A 12,715-nucleotide genomic window follows, 5' to 3' on the forward strand; every position below is an offset into this window, starting at 1 on the left:
TTATTTTTGAAAGTATGGATTGCTTGCTCACATTTCACTAATGAGTCTGTAGCATCATCTCACAGCTGTGTGCGTGGCATGGTTACAGGGGTTGAACACCAATGTCTTCAAGAGCAGCTGTAAGACCAGGGGATACTGAGATCACTCTTGGTTGAATCTGTCAGCTCTCAGCACTGTCTTGATGCTTCTTCATCCTAACTAAGACTCTGATTCTGTTAACTGAGAATTTAGTTTTGCAACAACTGTCTTTAGTTTTACCTCTCTTAAAACTGTTTCAGTGCACCCTGCAGTGTTGCTTTGGTCCTCTTCAAGTTTTTCTCCCATTCCTGAAGTTGAGACCCTTGTGGTGTAGCTGCTGTGAGTCAGTTGCATAGCTAGAAAAGAAAAAAAAATGCTGTGGCATGTGCATGACTACAGTGGTCATGCCTTCAGGAATGGGAAACTGATACGCTCCGGAGTTTGTTTACTGCAGATTTGATGATCCACAAAGATTCAGGAAGTAAGGCTTTTTATAGTACTGCATATAGCAGTGCCTGTGTTCTGTCTGTCCTGCAGGGGTGGCTGGGCTCCTCTCAGACAGGTCCCAGCAAAACCTCTGTGGAGCTGGGGACAGATACCACGCTTGTGAGGTCTGGCAAAGCAATCTTTAGCCTGTCACTGCTATTATCAAGTAACAGCACCAGTTTCATTGCTGCCATCTACTGAAACTTGAGTTTTCCACCTCACTGAGCAGACTAGTGGGAAGCACAGATTTGCAGATGAGGTCTGAAATGCCACAGTATCACTAAAAATAATAACAAAAAATCTCCTCTCCCTCTCCCCCCACTTAAATGTGGACTTCCAAAATGTATGTATGTTTATTTTGGTACTTAAAGTTCAGCTTCTTCTGCAGCTTTAGTGGTTCTAACTAATACTCTTTCTGTAGCTATTAATTCTTTCCCTGCTGATATATTTGAAATGTGTCTCTGATACAGCTCTTTCTGGTACCTCCTGTTTTCTGAGTAGTAATGCATGAATGTATTTAGCTTTTTTGTGTTGTCTTTAGTACAAAACCAGATGTTCTTTCTTTGTGATAATGAAAACTTCTGTATATATTTCAGAAAAGCCTTATGATTTAAAATTGGGGGGGGGGGGGGGGGGAAGGGGGGGCTTATTTGCTAAATTTAATTTGAAAAGTGTTTATTACCAAAAAAAAAAAAAAAAAGAGCCTTCTTTTCTAGTCCTGGTTAAAGCTTTAGAAATTGCAGGGTTTATCATTGTACTTGGGCAGAAGGCAAAGCATATTTATTCCCATAGCTAATATTGCAAATATTCATAGAATAAAAGAACCTCATAATCTACTTTGATATGTTGTATATAGGACTGAGTGGGCACCAATGAAATATGAGAATTTGTGCAATGGTCTTCATGACCAACTCTTTTTATTCTTCTAAGGCTTGTATAATTTTACACTCATTTTAAAATTTTTTTTTTCCCCTTCCCCTCTTAAAGGTAGAGACCTGTGGGTTCTTGTTCTGGGAAGGTTTCCAACCCATCATAAGATTGGCATTCCAGAGTTCAAGTATGTTGCTAATATGCATGGGGATGAGGTACGTTTCAATTTTTGCAATGTCATTTATACCAAATACACTTACCAGAGGTTTAGAGTGAGCTTCTCTCAGGCATGTGCTTCTTATTATTGAGGTATATCATAACTCAAGGAAGGCAAAATACATGTGTATTTATGGAGGAATTTTCAGAATAAAGTTCCCTTGTTTTGGTGGAAGGACCTTAGGAGACCTTACATCATGATGAAGAGTCCAACAATCCTACACTCAAGACCTCTCTTAAGTAGAGAGCTTTGTCTTCTCCAAGTGAGTAAACCCAGAGGCTTTAAGTTTCCCAGCAATGAGTCGGATGCAGTAGTTTGGTTGTACACTGTTATTGCCTAGGCATGAAATATGACTGATAGAACTCTTCAAATACATCCTAAGATTAAATAATAATTGCTGTGAAGCATCAAATTATTTGTTGTAGGAAGAAAATTTATCTCGGGAACCTTAAGCTAGGAGCAGCTAGATTCACCTGAGATAACACAGAGTACAAAAGAAAAAGCAATGCCAGAACAATAGACTTGTGCTGGGAAGAATGCCCACTTATTAATGATCAAGGAGAAATTGTGATTGTGAGCCTACCTGATGCAGTACTTGAATCTGAATCAGAAAGAATCAAAAGTTCACTGTCTTCTATAGTACTTTTTTGCTTTGCATTTCTTTTATTCTTTGCCTTTACCTGATAATATTAGTCATCTGCAGGATAAGTTTAAACTGCACACTATGTTTGTATGCAGTCTTTCATGTGAAGGTTAAATAATTTAGCAGGAGTAGCAAAACTAAGACACAGTAGAAAGTGTATCCTGTGCAAAGGGTAACGTGTCAAGAGTTACTGCTGTGTGTGAGCACTTGCACGCCTACAGGCACTTGTGACATTATGTACCAAGAATTTTCCCCAAGTTAGACTAGTTTCACCTTGTTCAACACCGGCCTTGCTCGAAGTGCTGCTGGGAGTTTGACTGCTTGGGAATTTAACTCTGTGTGGGAGGAAGCTGATTCATGGTGTCAGATGGGTACAATTGTTACTGGGTGCCCAAGGTAGGGTTTGCAGCTCCTGGAACCTGGTGTGTGTCACCAAGGTATCTAGGAACTGGGGCTGCAGTCCCTGTGGACTGCTGAGGGGATTGCAAACCTCTGGCTGTAAATCACCCAGCTTTGATGGGGAGGAGGTGGAGGGCAGGATATGATCTCATCCAGAATGGGCTGGCTTGCAAATCCAATGTTGCTGGACTGTGAAAGGCCACACATACTGAAGTCTCCACAAGGAAGCTCCCCTGTCATTATCACTGCCCAGCTGGGTACGCAGAGGAGCTTTGACCATAGAAACACACACTGTTTGCACATCCACAGGGCTGGGAATTGCTGCGGGTTGGCAACTCGGATCGCTGCCTAGGATCTCAGTTTTTTATTCATGAGGAAATGAGGCTAGATTTTCCTTTAAAGTCAGACACAGTGCCAGACGGTCTGAGCAGGGTTGATCCTTGAGCTGCCTGGCTAAGGCCTCCAGCATTCCAGTTGTTTGTCAGACCAAGCTCACACCTAGGGAACATTCCAGAAACAGAGCTATTCCTCCTTTTGAGACACACATGATGATTTTTGCTGTATGTGGTTTTTTGGTACATACAGGTGAAACAAACATACAAACACAGTTGCTGTTTGGGTTTTTTAAATCTGATCATAAATGTATTTCAGATGGCAGAAAATTAATTCCTCAGAGAGAAGCATTGGAAAACTTGAATGTTTTTTCCCCATAATCTAAGATTCTGGTGGACTAGTCACTGGGGATAGATTCTACTACTCCTACAACATATTAAGCAGATAAGCTTTGCACTAATTATACAACAAGCTTCAACTTGCATGCCAGAGTCTTTCATAAATTGAAATTGTGTGATTATGGCTTCGTTGATCCAGTCAGGTCTTCAATGATGTTTTCCCCAAAAGACACAAAATGAGAAGTTCTGTTCTCAAATGTAGTTTGCTGATGCTGCCCTTCTAACCTGTTATGATCATGCATATGATACTTAACTTTGACTCAGCTGGCCCACTGCTCCAGAAACATAAAAGTTGGGGTGGAACCTGAATTACGTGTGTGTGGGCTGTTCACACGTGCTGCTGGAAGAAAATCTAGGTTATTTGGAAAGTTGCCCCATAGGGAAGTTCTAATAAAGTAATCTGAGTACACAATACCATGAGTATTTTTTTCAGAACTGAAAAGATTTATTTTTTTAAGTAAGTTTATTTTTCTTGATACTCTAAGACATAACCAGCCAAGATTTAAAAGATTTTTATTTGTGTTCACTGTTGCCAGATAGAGTGAACTTTTGCCCCAGTTCCACTGAGAGGCAACAAAAAACTTCTCCCATTCTTTATGTTGCCTGTATGAAGCTGGACACCATTTTTAGCAGTACTTTTTGCTTAACCTGAGCCAAATTAAAACTGATTTAAACTAACTTTAATCAAGGTGGTGGTAATTGACTGCACAAAATGCATAAGCCAGTGAAATGTTAATAAAGTCTGCAGGGGGAAGGGGCAGGAGAGGTTTTCTTATCTTCTGGGGTAACTCCCATTCTGAATTAGACAGCAGCCTCTCTTGTCCCAGTCTTTTACTTGAAAGACCTTCTTTTTCTAAGTCACACATTCCTCCTGGGGAAGAACTCCTCCTGCTTAACACTGACCACAACCAAACCCCCTCATACAAACCAAATAGTCCTAAGTCATAAATGGAGCAAAACCATTTGGACCCTCTGCCAGTGACTTCAGTGCATTCTGTACAACTGAACAAATAGGATCTAATTGGAAGGCTCTTCCTGAACCATGTATATCACTGCAGGGAAATCCTTTAAGGAAAAGCACATCTGAACAAGCTGTAAACTTCCTGTGTGTTTCTGCTTTCCCCCTTTCATGTGTCAAGTACATGGCTTTAACTTTCTGCAACTGTAGTGTAACTGGACCATCACAAGATAAACTCTTTCTCAGGATGGCAGTGCTGATATCAGTCCTTTTCTTTTAAAGTGTCCACTGCTGATCACTTTATTTTCTCAGTATATAAAGTAGCAACAATGCAAATAATATTAAATAATACAATCACTTATTTATAATAAACAATAGTTTTTATAATAATATAAATAAAATACTTATATAAATAATATAAAAATATAGTAATATAAAATATTATTTAAAATAGTAGTATTTTTCCTCTTCCACTGTGTGAAACTGAGCCTATGCTGATAGGTCTGAACTAGCCTATGAAAGGATGTGCTCATCTGCTGCCTTATCTCATGAAATAAGTTAAAGAAACTCTACCCTGTTTCCCATGTCATCATAGACATAGTCATATCCACAGTAGGGTTTTCTGAAATATTAGGGCTTAAGTGAATAAGGGCTGGGGTAGATTTATTTGTGATCAATATAATAGAGTCATAAAAAAACACCAAACAATAAACTAATGAGTCTTGTGTAGAATTTCTCACTCTTATTTCTAAAAAAAATTAATGGAAGCTGCATTTACACTATCAAAATACCATTGTGGTAAAAAAGCCTGTGTTTTTTATCATCCAATTGTACAAAAAGAATACTGCATATACTGCACAGCTTGCTATAAGGAATCGTAATTCCATATTCCCATGTCCCAGTCCTTTGTGATATATTATTGAAGCGATATGCAGGGAAACAGCATTTGCTCTAGAAAAAAAACCACTGTTTATAAAAAATGTTTATTGCATGATGAACTATTTTCCACCTAGCTTCGGTATTAGCTGATGTGATGTGAAAATGGTTAGAAGCACCAGAGATTTCAAAATTCAAAACAATCCAATCTCAGTGCTAACAACAGACTTTGAAAAAATCTGGATGTTGCTGAGGTCTGTTTCAGCACATGTTAGCACTGCCTTGCTGCAGTTACTTTTTTCCTTATCTTTCTTCACACTCTTCCGAGTGGGAGAAGAAAAAGCTGCCCACGTGTCAGCCAGGTAAATCCTGAAGCCAGTGGAGTTTGTCCAGGTGCTAACAGCTTGCGCCAGTCACTGGTTCAAAAGCATTTCCTGCAGTGATAAAGCAGAGAGCTGCACTGCCCTGCCACACATGTGCTGTTTCTCAGATGCCCACAGAGCTTGCTGCTGTAGCAATGAAGGGATGTGTGCAAAGCTGTTGGCACAAGCAGTCACTTCATGGCTGGTGTGTTCTAGCCAAGAAGGACAGCCCCAGTGGGGTGTGTCCCAGCCGTGCATGACAATTAGTGCAGTACAAGTGTTAAAAATAACATCTTGCAAGTGTGGCATCGCAGTGGGAAACCAGGCTGGCCTACTGCTCACACTGTGCTTCCTTAGGTGGGGTTGTGCCTGGTATGCTGAACCTGGCCTGTGGAGCAGCCAGGGCTGGAGCAAGGAGCCAGGCAAGGCTGTGTTGCCCTGAAACAGGTCCTACCTGACGGTTTGGATCTTTCTTTCAACATCGTTCAGCTTCAAAACCAGGCCATGTTTAAGGAAAGAATTTTAATAATAAAAATGGGCAGAGTCCATCCACCCATAGTCCTCTGGTATTAGGTCTCTATCATGTGGTAACAACGCTGTTCTAAACTCGGGGCTGATGCAGTAAAGTGTTATAGCACAGGTGCAATTGGACCTAACCTTAATCTCCTAACTGGCTGCCTCTCTGGCTTCTTGAGTAATCCCTGTGGCAGCTGAGCACGGTGCTGACACAGCCCTGCTGCAGGCAGAGTCAGGAGGTTTAAAGGATTTGTGTAGAGAAGCAGCAGTTGCACCCTTTTCTACAGCATTGATCCGTGTCCTGACACATGCACGCTTCTTCATTCAGGCTTCCCCTGAGGATCACTGGAAGCCTTTCCTGCTGACTTTCTCCCTTTGGGGCACAGGAGGAAGCTGGCATCTGAAAGTGCACAGAGAGAAACTTAATGTCTAATTGTATCCCTAGAGGTGGGAGAAAGGGATTTCCTTTGCTTTTCTGTCACCCTTTGTGTGTAGTACTGTAGCACAATCTACTTTGGCATCTCATCTCCTTTGGCATCCTGCAATCAAAGCTAAATGTTCATGTCCTCTCAAAGCCCCAGAACACATACATGCTGTCCCCTGCCCTTCTCTCTGTCTTCATGTTAAACCTGAAGCTGTCCTCGACTTTACTGTCAGCAGCCTATCTTCAGTGTGTCTAGATTCTTTATTTGAAGCTCTAAAATAAAACTAAGTAGCTCATAACTCTTATCCAGAGACACTCCTGACCTCTGTAGTAACAGGGTAAAGCTTGACTGAGCAGCAGATGCTTTCCAAGGGCTTGATCAAAACTTGACCTTGAACTTGAACCTTCCCAGAAACGAAAGCTTTTCCTCGGATACTTCCAGATGTGCTTTCCCAAGCAATGCAGGGTGCTCTGGACCAAAACAAAACCACCCCTCTGTTACCACACCAAAACAGTGGTAATAAGTATATTCTTCTCTCACAGTGTAATCACCATATGGCAGCACTCTTAGGATAATCTGAATTGCCTAATGTCCTGAGTACAAGGAATCCTATAAAATAGTTTGTAAAATACTGTACACGTAAGTAAATCTGGGATTAACTTTTAATTGCAAATAATATAATCTGTGATAATCTGATCATCTTTCATTCTTTGTAAACATTGTCCTTTTCTACCACATTCTTGTGTTACTTTTCTTTTTTCCCCTTTCTGCTCTGCTTCTCTCCCTTTCTTTTTGGGCTTTATTTTGGTCAGGCACTGAAGAGAGGTACAGTAGGAGAAGAGCACTTTCCCAGGTTCTCCAGGCAGCAGTCCAGTCTTGTCTGTAGTTTAGCTGTCTCTGTGGTAGAGCTATTCTTGCTGATTCTGAGTCTGCTAACTTCATCTTTCATGCCCAGGGCCATGAGTTGGCTGATTTCTCTCCTCTCCTGTCCTCTCCTCTCCTTTCTTCCCCACCCTCATAATGTTCCCAAGATGTCTATCACCCTTTTCAAGAGCTGCCTGTACAAGACAGGTTCTGTTGCATCCCTTCTTGAATTTCACAGAGTATATTTATCAAACCTGCAGAGCAGTCTGTTTTCACATACTCAGGAGCTGGTTTAGATCCCGTTGCGATATACCAGGCTTTGTTCTTGGAGATAAAGTAGAGATAAGTTATCTCTAGAACTCATCTACTTGCAAGTCTTGGTTTGTTCCCTTTCCAGACAGGGTTTAGGAACCCTAAAGCACCCTTGAGCCATGGGTCACAGTGCTGTGGACAGTGCCCCTGGAAAGTATGGTCCAGTGAACACCAGCAGTAGTTTCTGGGGTTCAATAGAATTGTCCTTAACTGTGGATGTTGTACTTGACACTGTTTTACCTAAAATCTGATAGACTAAAGGGAGATGTCAGCTTTCATGACTTACACAAACTTACATGAACAAAAATATGAGTTTAGCTTTTTCTCTGCCGCTGCCTCTCCTTGATCTAAAGTCTGTATCCAAATGGCTTTCCATGTCCTTTTCTAAGGATTTGTTTGGTTTCCCCAATGCACATGCACATGACATTAAAATAAAGCAATGTAACAGAAGTATCTATGTGACCTCTTTGATCTTGTATTAATACTGACTTCCCATAAAAGAGGATCAACAAGAAAAAATCCTGCTCTGTGGCATCCTGGAAAACGTGGCAGACTTGTCCTCCCTTCATTCTGAAACTCCACTGCCAAGTGGTGCCACACAGCGCCGGCACTCATGTGCGGGGTCACTCGGGCACCAGCTCAGAGCTGGGACCTGCAGTGGGACTGAGAAAATGCAGTGGTGTGTTCCCAAGCCCACTTGGTGTGGCTTTATCAGGCAGCTTTAGTTTTTGCTATAGCTGTTCCTTATCCATGCAAGACTTAAGCAGTGCATCTGACACAGGCAGTTTCCCATTATACAAAAAGGTCTGGTTGATCTGGGTTTAAAACCCTTGTGAAAACCCTCCAGTGATTCCTTTCATCTCTTCAGTTGCTTTAAATATATTTAGGAGTGAGCATAAAAAAAGTAGTGTGGATCAGTGTGCTCTCATATGCCTTGTGTGTCTGTGAAGTCCATAAGAAAAACCTGGAAGTTCAGGGCGGTGGATCTTTATGTGTTTATTTTCTTATTCTTGTTCTTCCATATCAGACTTAAAGTAAATTTTGTACTTCTTTACACAGACTGTTGGGAGAGAAATCCTGCTCCATTTGATAGATTTCCTGGTGACCAGCTATGGACATGACCCAGTTATTACCCGGTTACTCAATAATACCCGGATTCATATCATGCCAACGATGAATCCTGATGGATTTGAAGCTACAAAAGTGCCTGATTGTTATTACACACGAGGAAGGTAAGAGTGGCTTAGGAGGGTGGGAGAGGTAAAATAAATGGGTGGGGAGTAGTAATCGTGGCTAGCCAGAAGACTGAATCACACTTGGTGGAGAGCAGAGTCTACAGGATGTGCTAGGGCTAATTTTTGCCTGTGCCCTTGTTATGGCATAGAGTTTCTGGAAGACTGAGTCAGACTGGTGTTTATATATGGTGTGGCCAGAAAAAATTGGTCAGAATGGTATAATGACCTCAGCTTTTAGGCAGGAGACACAGATTGCAAATACAAGCACAATTCCCTATTTTGTAGCACCTTTGGAGTGCTACAAGAAAAGAAGGAAAATTCCACCCACAGGGATCTATTTCAATTGGAGAATCCTGTAACCCTTCTTAATGAGAAAAGGTGTGTCTAAGCTTGTTGAATGGACTTTAGCCATGTGTTTAAAAATCATGTTGAATGTGGATTTAGTAAGAAGGAGGAGTTACACAAGCAGAGCTGGCTATAATAGGTTCTTTGGGTATAATAGTGATGGTAAGAAAAGAAACCTACACAGAAGAAAATATAACTTGGCATTGCATCCTGTGCTACTTTTGCATTCTTTATTGTGACTGTTGCAGAGACCAAAAAGGGGATGAAAAGCTTAACAAGCTAGAAGAGGGAAAGAGACAGTGAGAGAATGCAAAGAAACGCCCAAAGGGCAGATTTGGAATGTGCAGAAAAAGCAAACCCATGAGCTAGAAGTTCTCTTGGATCACTGGCCTTGGCAACATCAGAAACAAGTGAAAAGAAAGTTTAGGTAGTTTAGTTCTTCTTTAGGTGACAAGTGTAGGTGATCCTTTTTATTAAGAAAAAATGTATTCCTCAGCAAATAGATGGGACGTGTATGGAGGTGCGTATTTTTTTATCCCCTCACTGTCAAGTAGACAAGAGTTTAACAGACTGTGCTCAAAAATTAACACAGTCAACAGTGAATACCCTCTTCATTCCTGTACTGACCTTCTGAGAGAAAAAGCAAGAGAGTGTTTGAACAGGCTGGGCGTTAAGGTTCAGGGAGAATAAATGCATCCTGTGTTTGACTCAATTTTTTTCTGTCTGTTAAGAGTGAGAAGAGCCCAAGGGATACAGCCATTCATTAGTTACTTTGGTCTTCTATACAAGCAGGAAAAACACAGGAAGAGGACAAAGTCCTTCTGATCTGGCTCTGTTTTTTCCAGTTTACTTATGAGTAGGTGTGCATTCTATGTGCATGTTAAATATGCACAATTCTGTTTCCACTTAGAATTGTTTTATTGTGGCCTATGAAAATTCCAGTGCTGCCAGAAAGCAAACTGAACTCCATCAACATAATGCTTGAGAAATAAAAAATGGTCATCTTCCCTGTTCCCTGAAGAACTGGCACACCACAGATCTGGAGAACTGGGAGGCTGGTGATGTGGAAGCATCCACAGGCAAAACAGTAATAGGAATGTCTTCTCTCTTTCTAAGGTACAACAAGAATGGAGAAGATCTGAACAGAAATTTTCCTGATGCCTTTGAAAATAACAGCGCCAGGATTCAGCCAGAGACTCGAGCAGTAATGGACTGGATAAAAAGTGAAACGTTTGTTCTCTCAGCAAACCTGCATGGGGGTGCCCTGGTTGCCAGTTACACCTTTGATAATGGTAACCCAGGTAAGCTGGTGACAAACTCTGTTCTCTCACAACTGACTGGGTTTAGCAACGTTGGCTGTACCAAAGCAAAATTTATAAGGATTCCTACAAAGTTCTAGCTTTTGAGCTGGGATGGGCAGAATTTGATAAACCCATCAAAATTCACTACCTAATGTGGCCTTCTGGGAGATGTTTATCCTGCATGTAAGCCAACACTGTGTGTTTTACCAGTAATGAGAGTTGCACAATGGCTATCTTCACTCTGCAGTTACTGGCTCTTTGCAAGGCTATAGCAGATCTCCAGATGATGATGTCTTTATTCACCTGGCAAAAACCTATTCTTCCAACCACGCCAGCATGTACAAAGGGACAGGGTGTGACAACAGGCAAACCTTCCCAGAAGGCATTACCAACGGGTACTCTTGGTACCAGCTGGAAGGTAAGAATGTCATTGATATTTCATTCAGCTGCTCCTGCTAAGATGTTTTCTCACTTTCTCCTGCCATCTCTGATGATGAAAGGGCAGTGATTTTAGTCAGAGTAGAGGGCTGATGAGGGAAGCAAGTCAGCTCATTCATGCAGATTCTGTGAGCAGGACCTGGGTGTTTTCAGACTCCTCCAGCCAGCAATTACACAAGTGAATGAGGCAGTCACTGCTGTCTGCCTGCTTCTGTGCCTTTCCTTAAGGCCTGCAGTAGCTGTATATATTACATACATGTGCACACACTGCTTGGCATCAAGATCTTTTCCTTTCAGGAAGAAAAGCAATCTTCTATTCGTATGTCATCCATTTTTAAATGTTTGATTGCTGAAATAAAAGTTTTCATTACTGTTTATGTGTAGCCAAATAGAATATGGGGCTTGTGCACTCTGTATGTTGTTTTCATTGTATTAAAAAGCTTTAAAGGGTCTTGGAATGGCTTTGGCGGTGGCAAATCCTATGCCAGCCTATCTGTTCCTTTTTAGCTGGGGAAGCTTGAATGAATTGAAGTCAAAGACCCACCCTTTCTCGGCCACAATTATCATCATTTCCAAAATGAAGTATGTTTTAGAAAACAACACTCTATGAGTAACTAGAGTAAATAATTAAGTTGGTTTTTCACAGGAGGCAGTAAATACAAGTGTGGCATTGAGGAATAATTTATCTGAATTACTTTTCTTACAGGTATGATGAAAGTACCAACATTTTAACTCTTCTATTTGTCTTTTAGTTTGACCTTAGTGTTTCTTTGCAGCTGAAAATGCTTTTATTTCACTTTTAAGGTGGAATGCAAGATTACAACTATGTCTGGGGACAGTGTTTTGAAATTACACTGGAGCTGTCATGCTGTAAATATCCTCCAGAAGACCAGCTGGGAAAGTTCTGGAGAGACAACAAAGTTGCTCTGATTGAGTATATCAAACAAGTACACCTAGGTGGGTATGCGAGTGGGGGCAGAGTGAGAACTGAGGCCAGCTTAGAGGGAGCTCCTCAGCAGCCTGGGTCAGTGGCACAGCTCACAGGGGAGACATCTGGTGTTAACTTGGGAGCTTCTACAAAGCCAGGGATGAGTAAGGCAGGAGAACTTAGAGGGTGTCAGGTGAGGGGCTGCTACAGGTGTGCAAGGGGCTTAAAATGGGCTGGGGCAGGAGCAAGGGGCTGGTCCTGGGGCTGTCTGACCATCCACTTCCCCCCTTCCCTCGTTTTCCTGAGCAGCCTTGGGATAATAATAATTTCAAAGGTCTCTAAGTGTATGTGTGCCTCAGCGCTATTGTCATGGGTCTTTGCTGCTTGGATTTTGTAAATTTGAAAGGCTTCTCTAGGTGTGATCCAACTTCATGTTTGGAAGAGAACTGCTGCTTATTGAAGCTGTGGTGCTTCACAATGAGTTGAAGGGTTTGCACAAACCTTTTGCTTATCTTGTATTTTGTTGCCCTAAATAGCTGACTGCTATTTTATCTCTGCCTGTGCTGCCTTGAAGATGGTGTGTGGGAATTAAGGGAAACTACTTCATAAGCAGACATTGTTGGTATTCTGCCTTTGGGCAGAACTAGACAAGAGGCTGATTTATTTTAAATCACAAAAAAGAAGGGGGAATATGTGTGTGTGTGTGTGTGTGTGTGTGTAGGCACATCAAAACTGCCAAACCTGTAGTGAAGATTGGAGTCCTTCAGTAAAGAAAATACAGTAAGTGTGTA

General features: G+C 41.5%; 1 protein-coding gene across 3 annotated transcripts in view; it reads left to right on the forward strand.

Moving 5' to 3' along the window:
- CPM (carboxypeptidase M) overlaps window positions 1-12,715 on the forward strand; it is a 28,250-nt gene that overhangs the window by 13,786 nt on the left and 1,749 nt on the right. For 2 of the 3 annotated variants that reach the window (XM_041411281.1, XM_041411283.1), the window contains 5 exons: window positions 1,492-1,589; window positions 8,737-8,909; window positions 10,374-10,558; window positions 10,806-10,976; window positions 11,801-11,953. In XM_041411281.1, the coding sequence (XP_041267215.1) occupies window positions 1,492-1,589; window positions 8,737-8,909; window positions 10,374-10,558; window positions 10,806-10,976; window positions 11,801-11,953 (780 nt within the window). The remainder of the gene's footprint in view (window positions 1-1,491; window positions 1,590-8,736; window positions 8,910-10,373; window positions 10,559-10,805; window positions 10,977-11,800; window positions 11,954-12,715) is intronic. The other variant, XM_041411284.1, reaches the window with a different exon arrangement.

The sequence above is a fragment of the Onychostruthus taczanowskii genome, unplaced genomic scaffold (genome assembly GCF_017590055.1).
Source record: "Onychostruthus taczanowskii isolate IOZ18803 unplaced genomic scaffold, ASM1759005v1 scaffold35, whole genome shotgun sequence".
NCBI lineage: Eukaryota > Metazoa > Chordata > Aves > Passeriformes > Passeridae > Onychostruthus > Onychostruthus taczanowskii.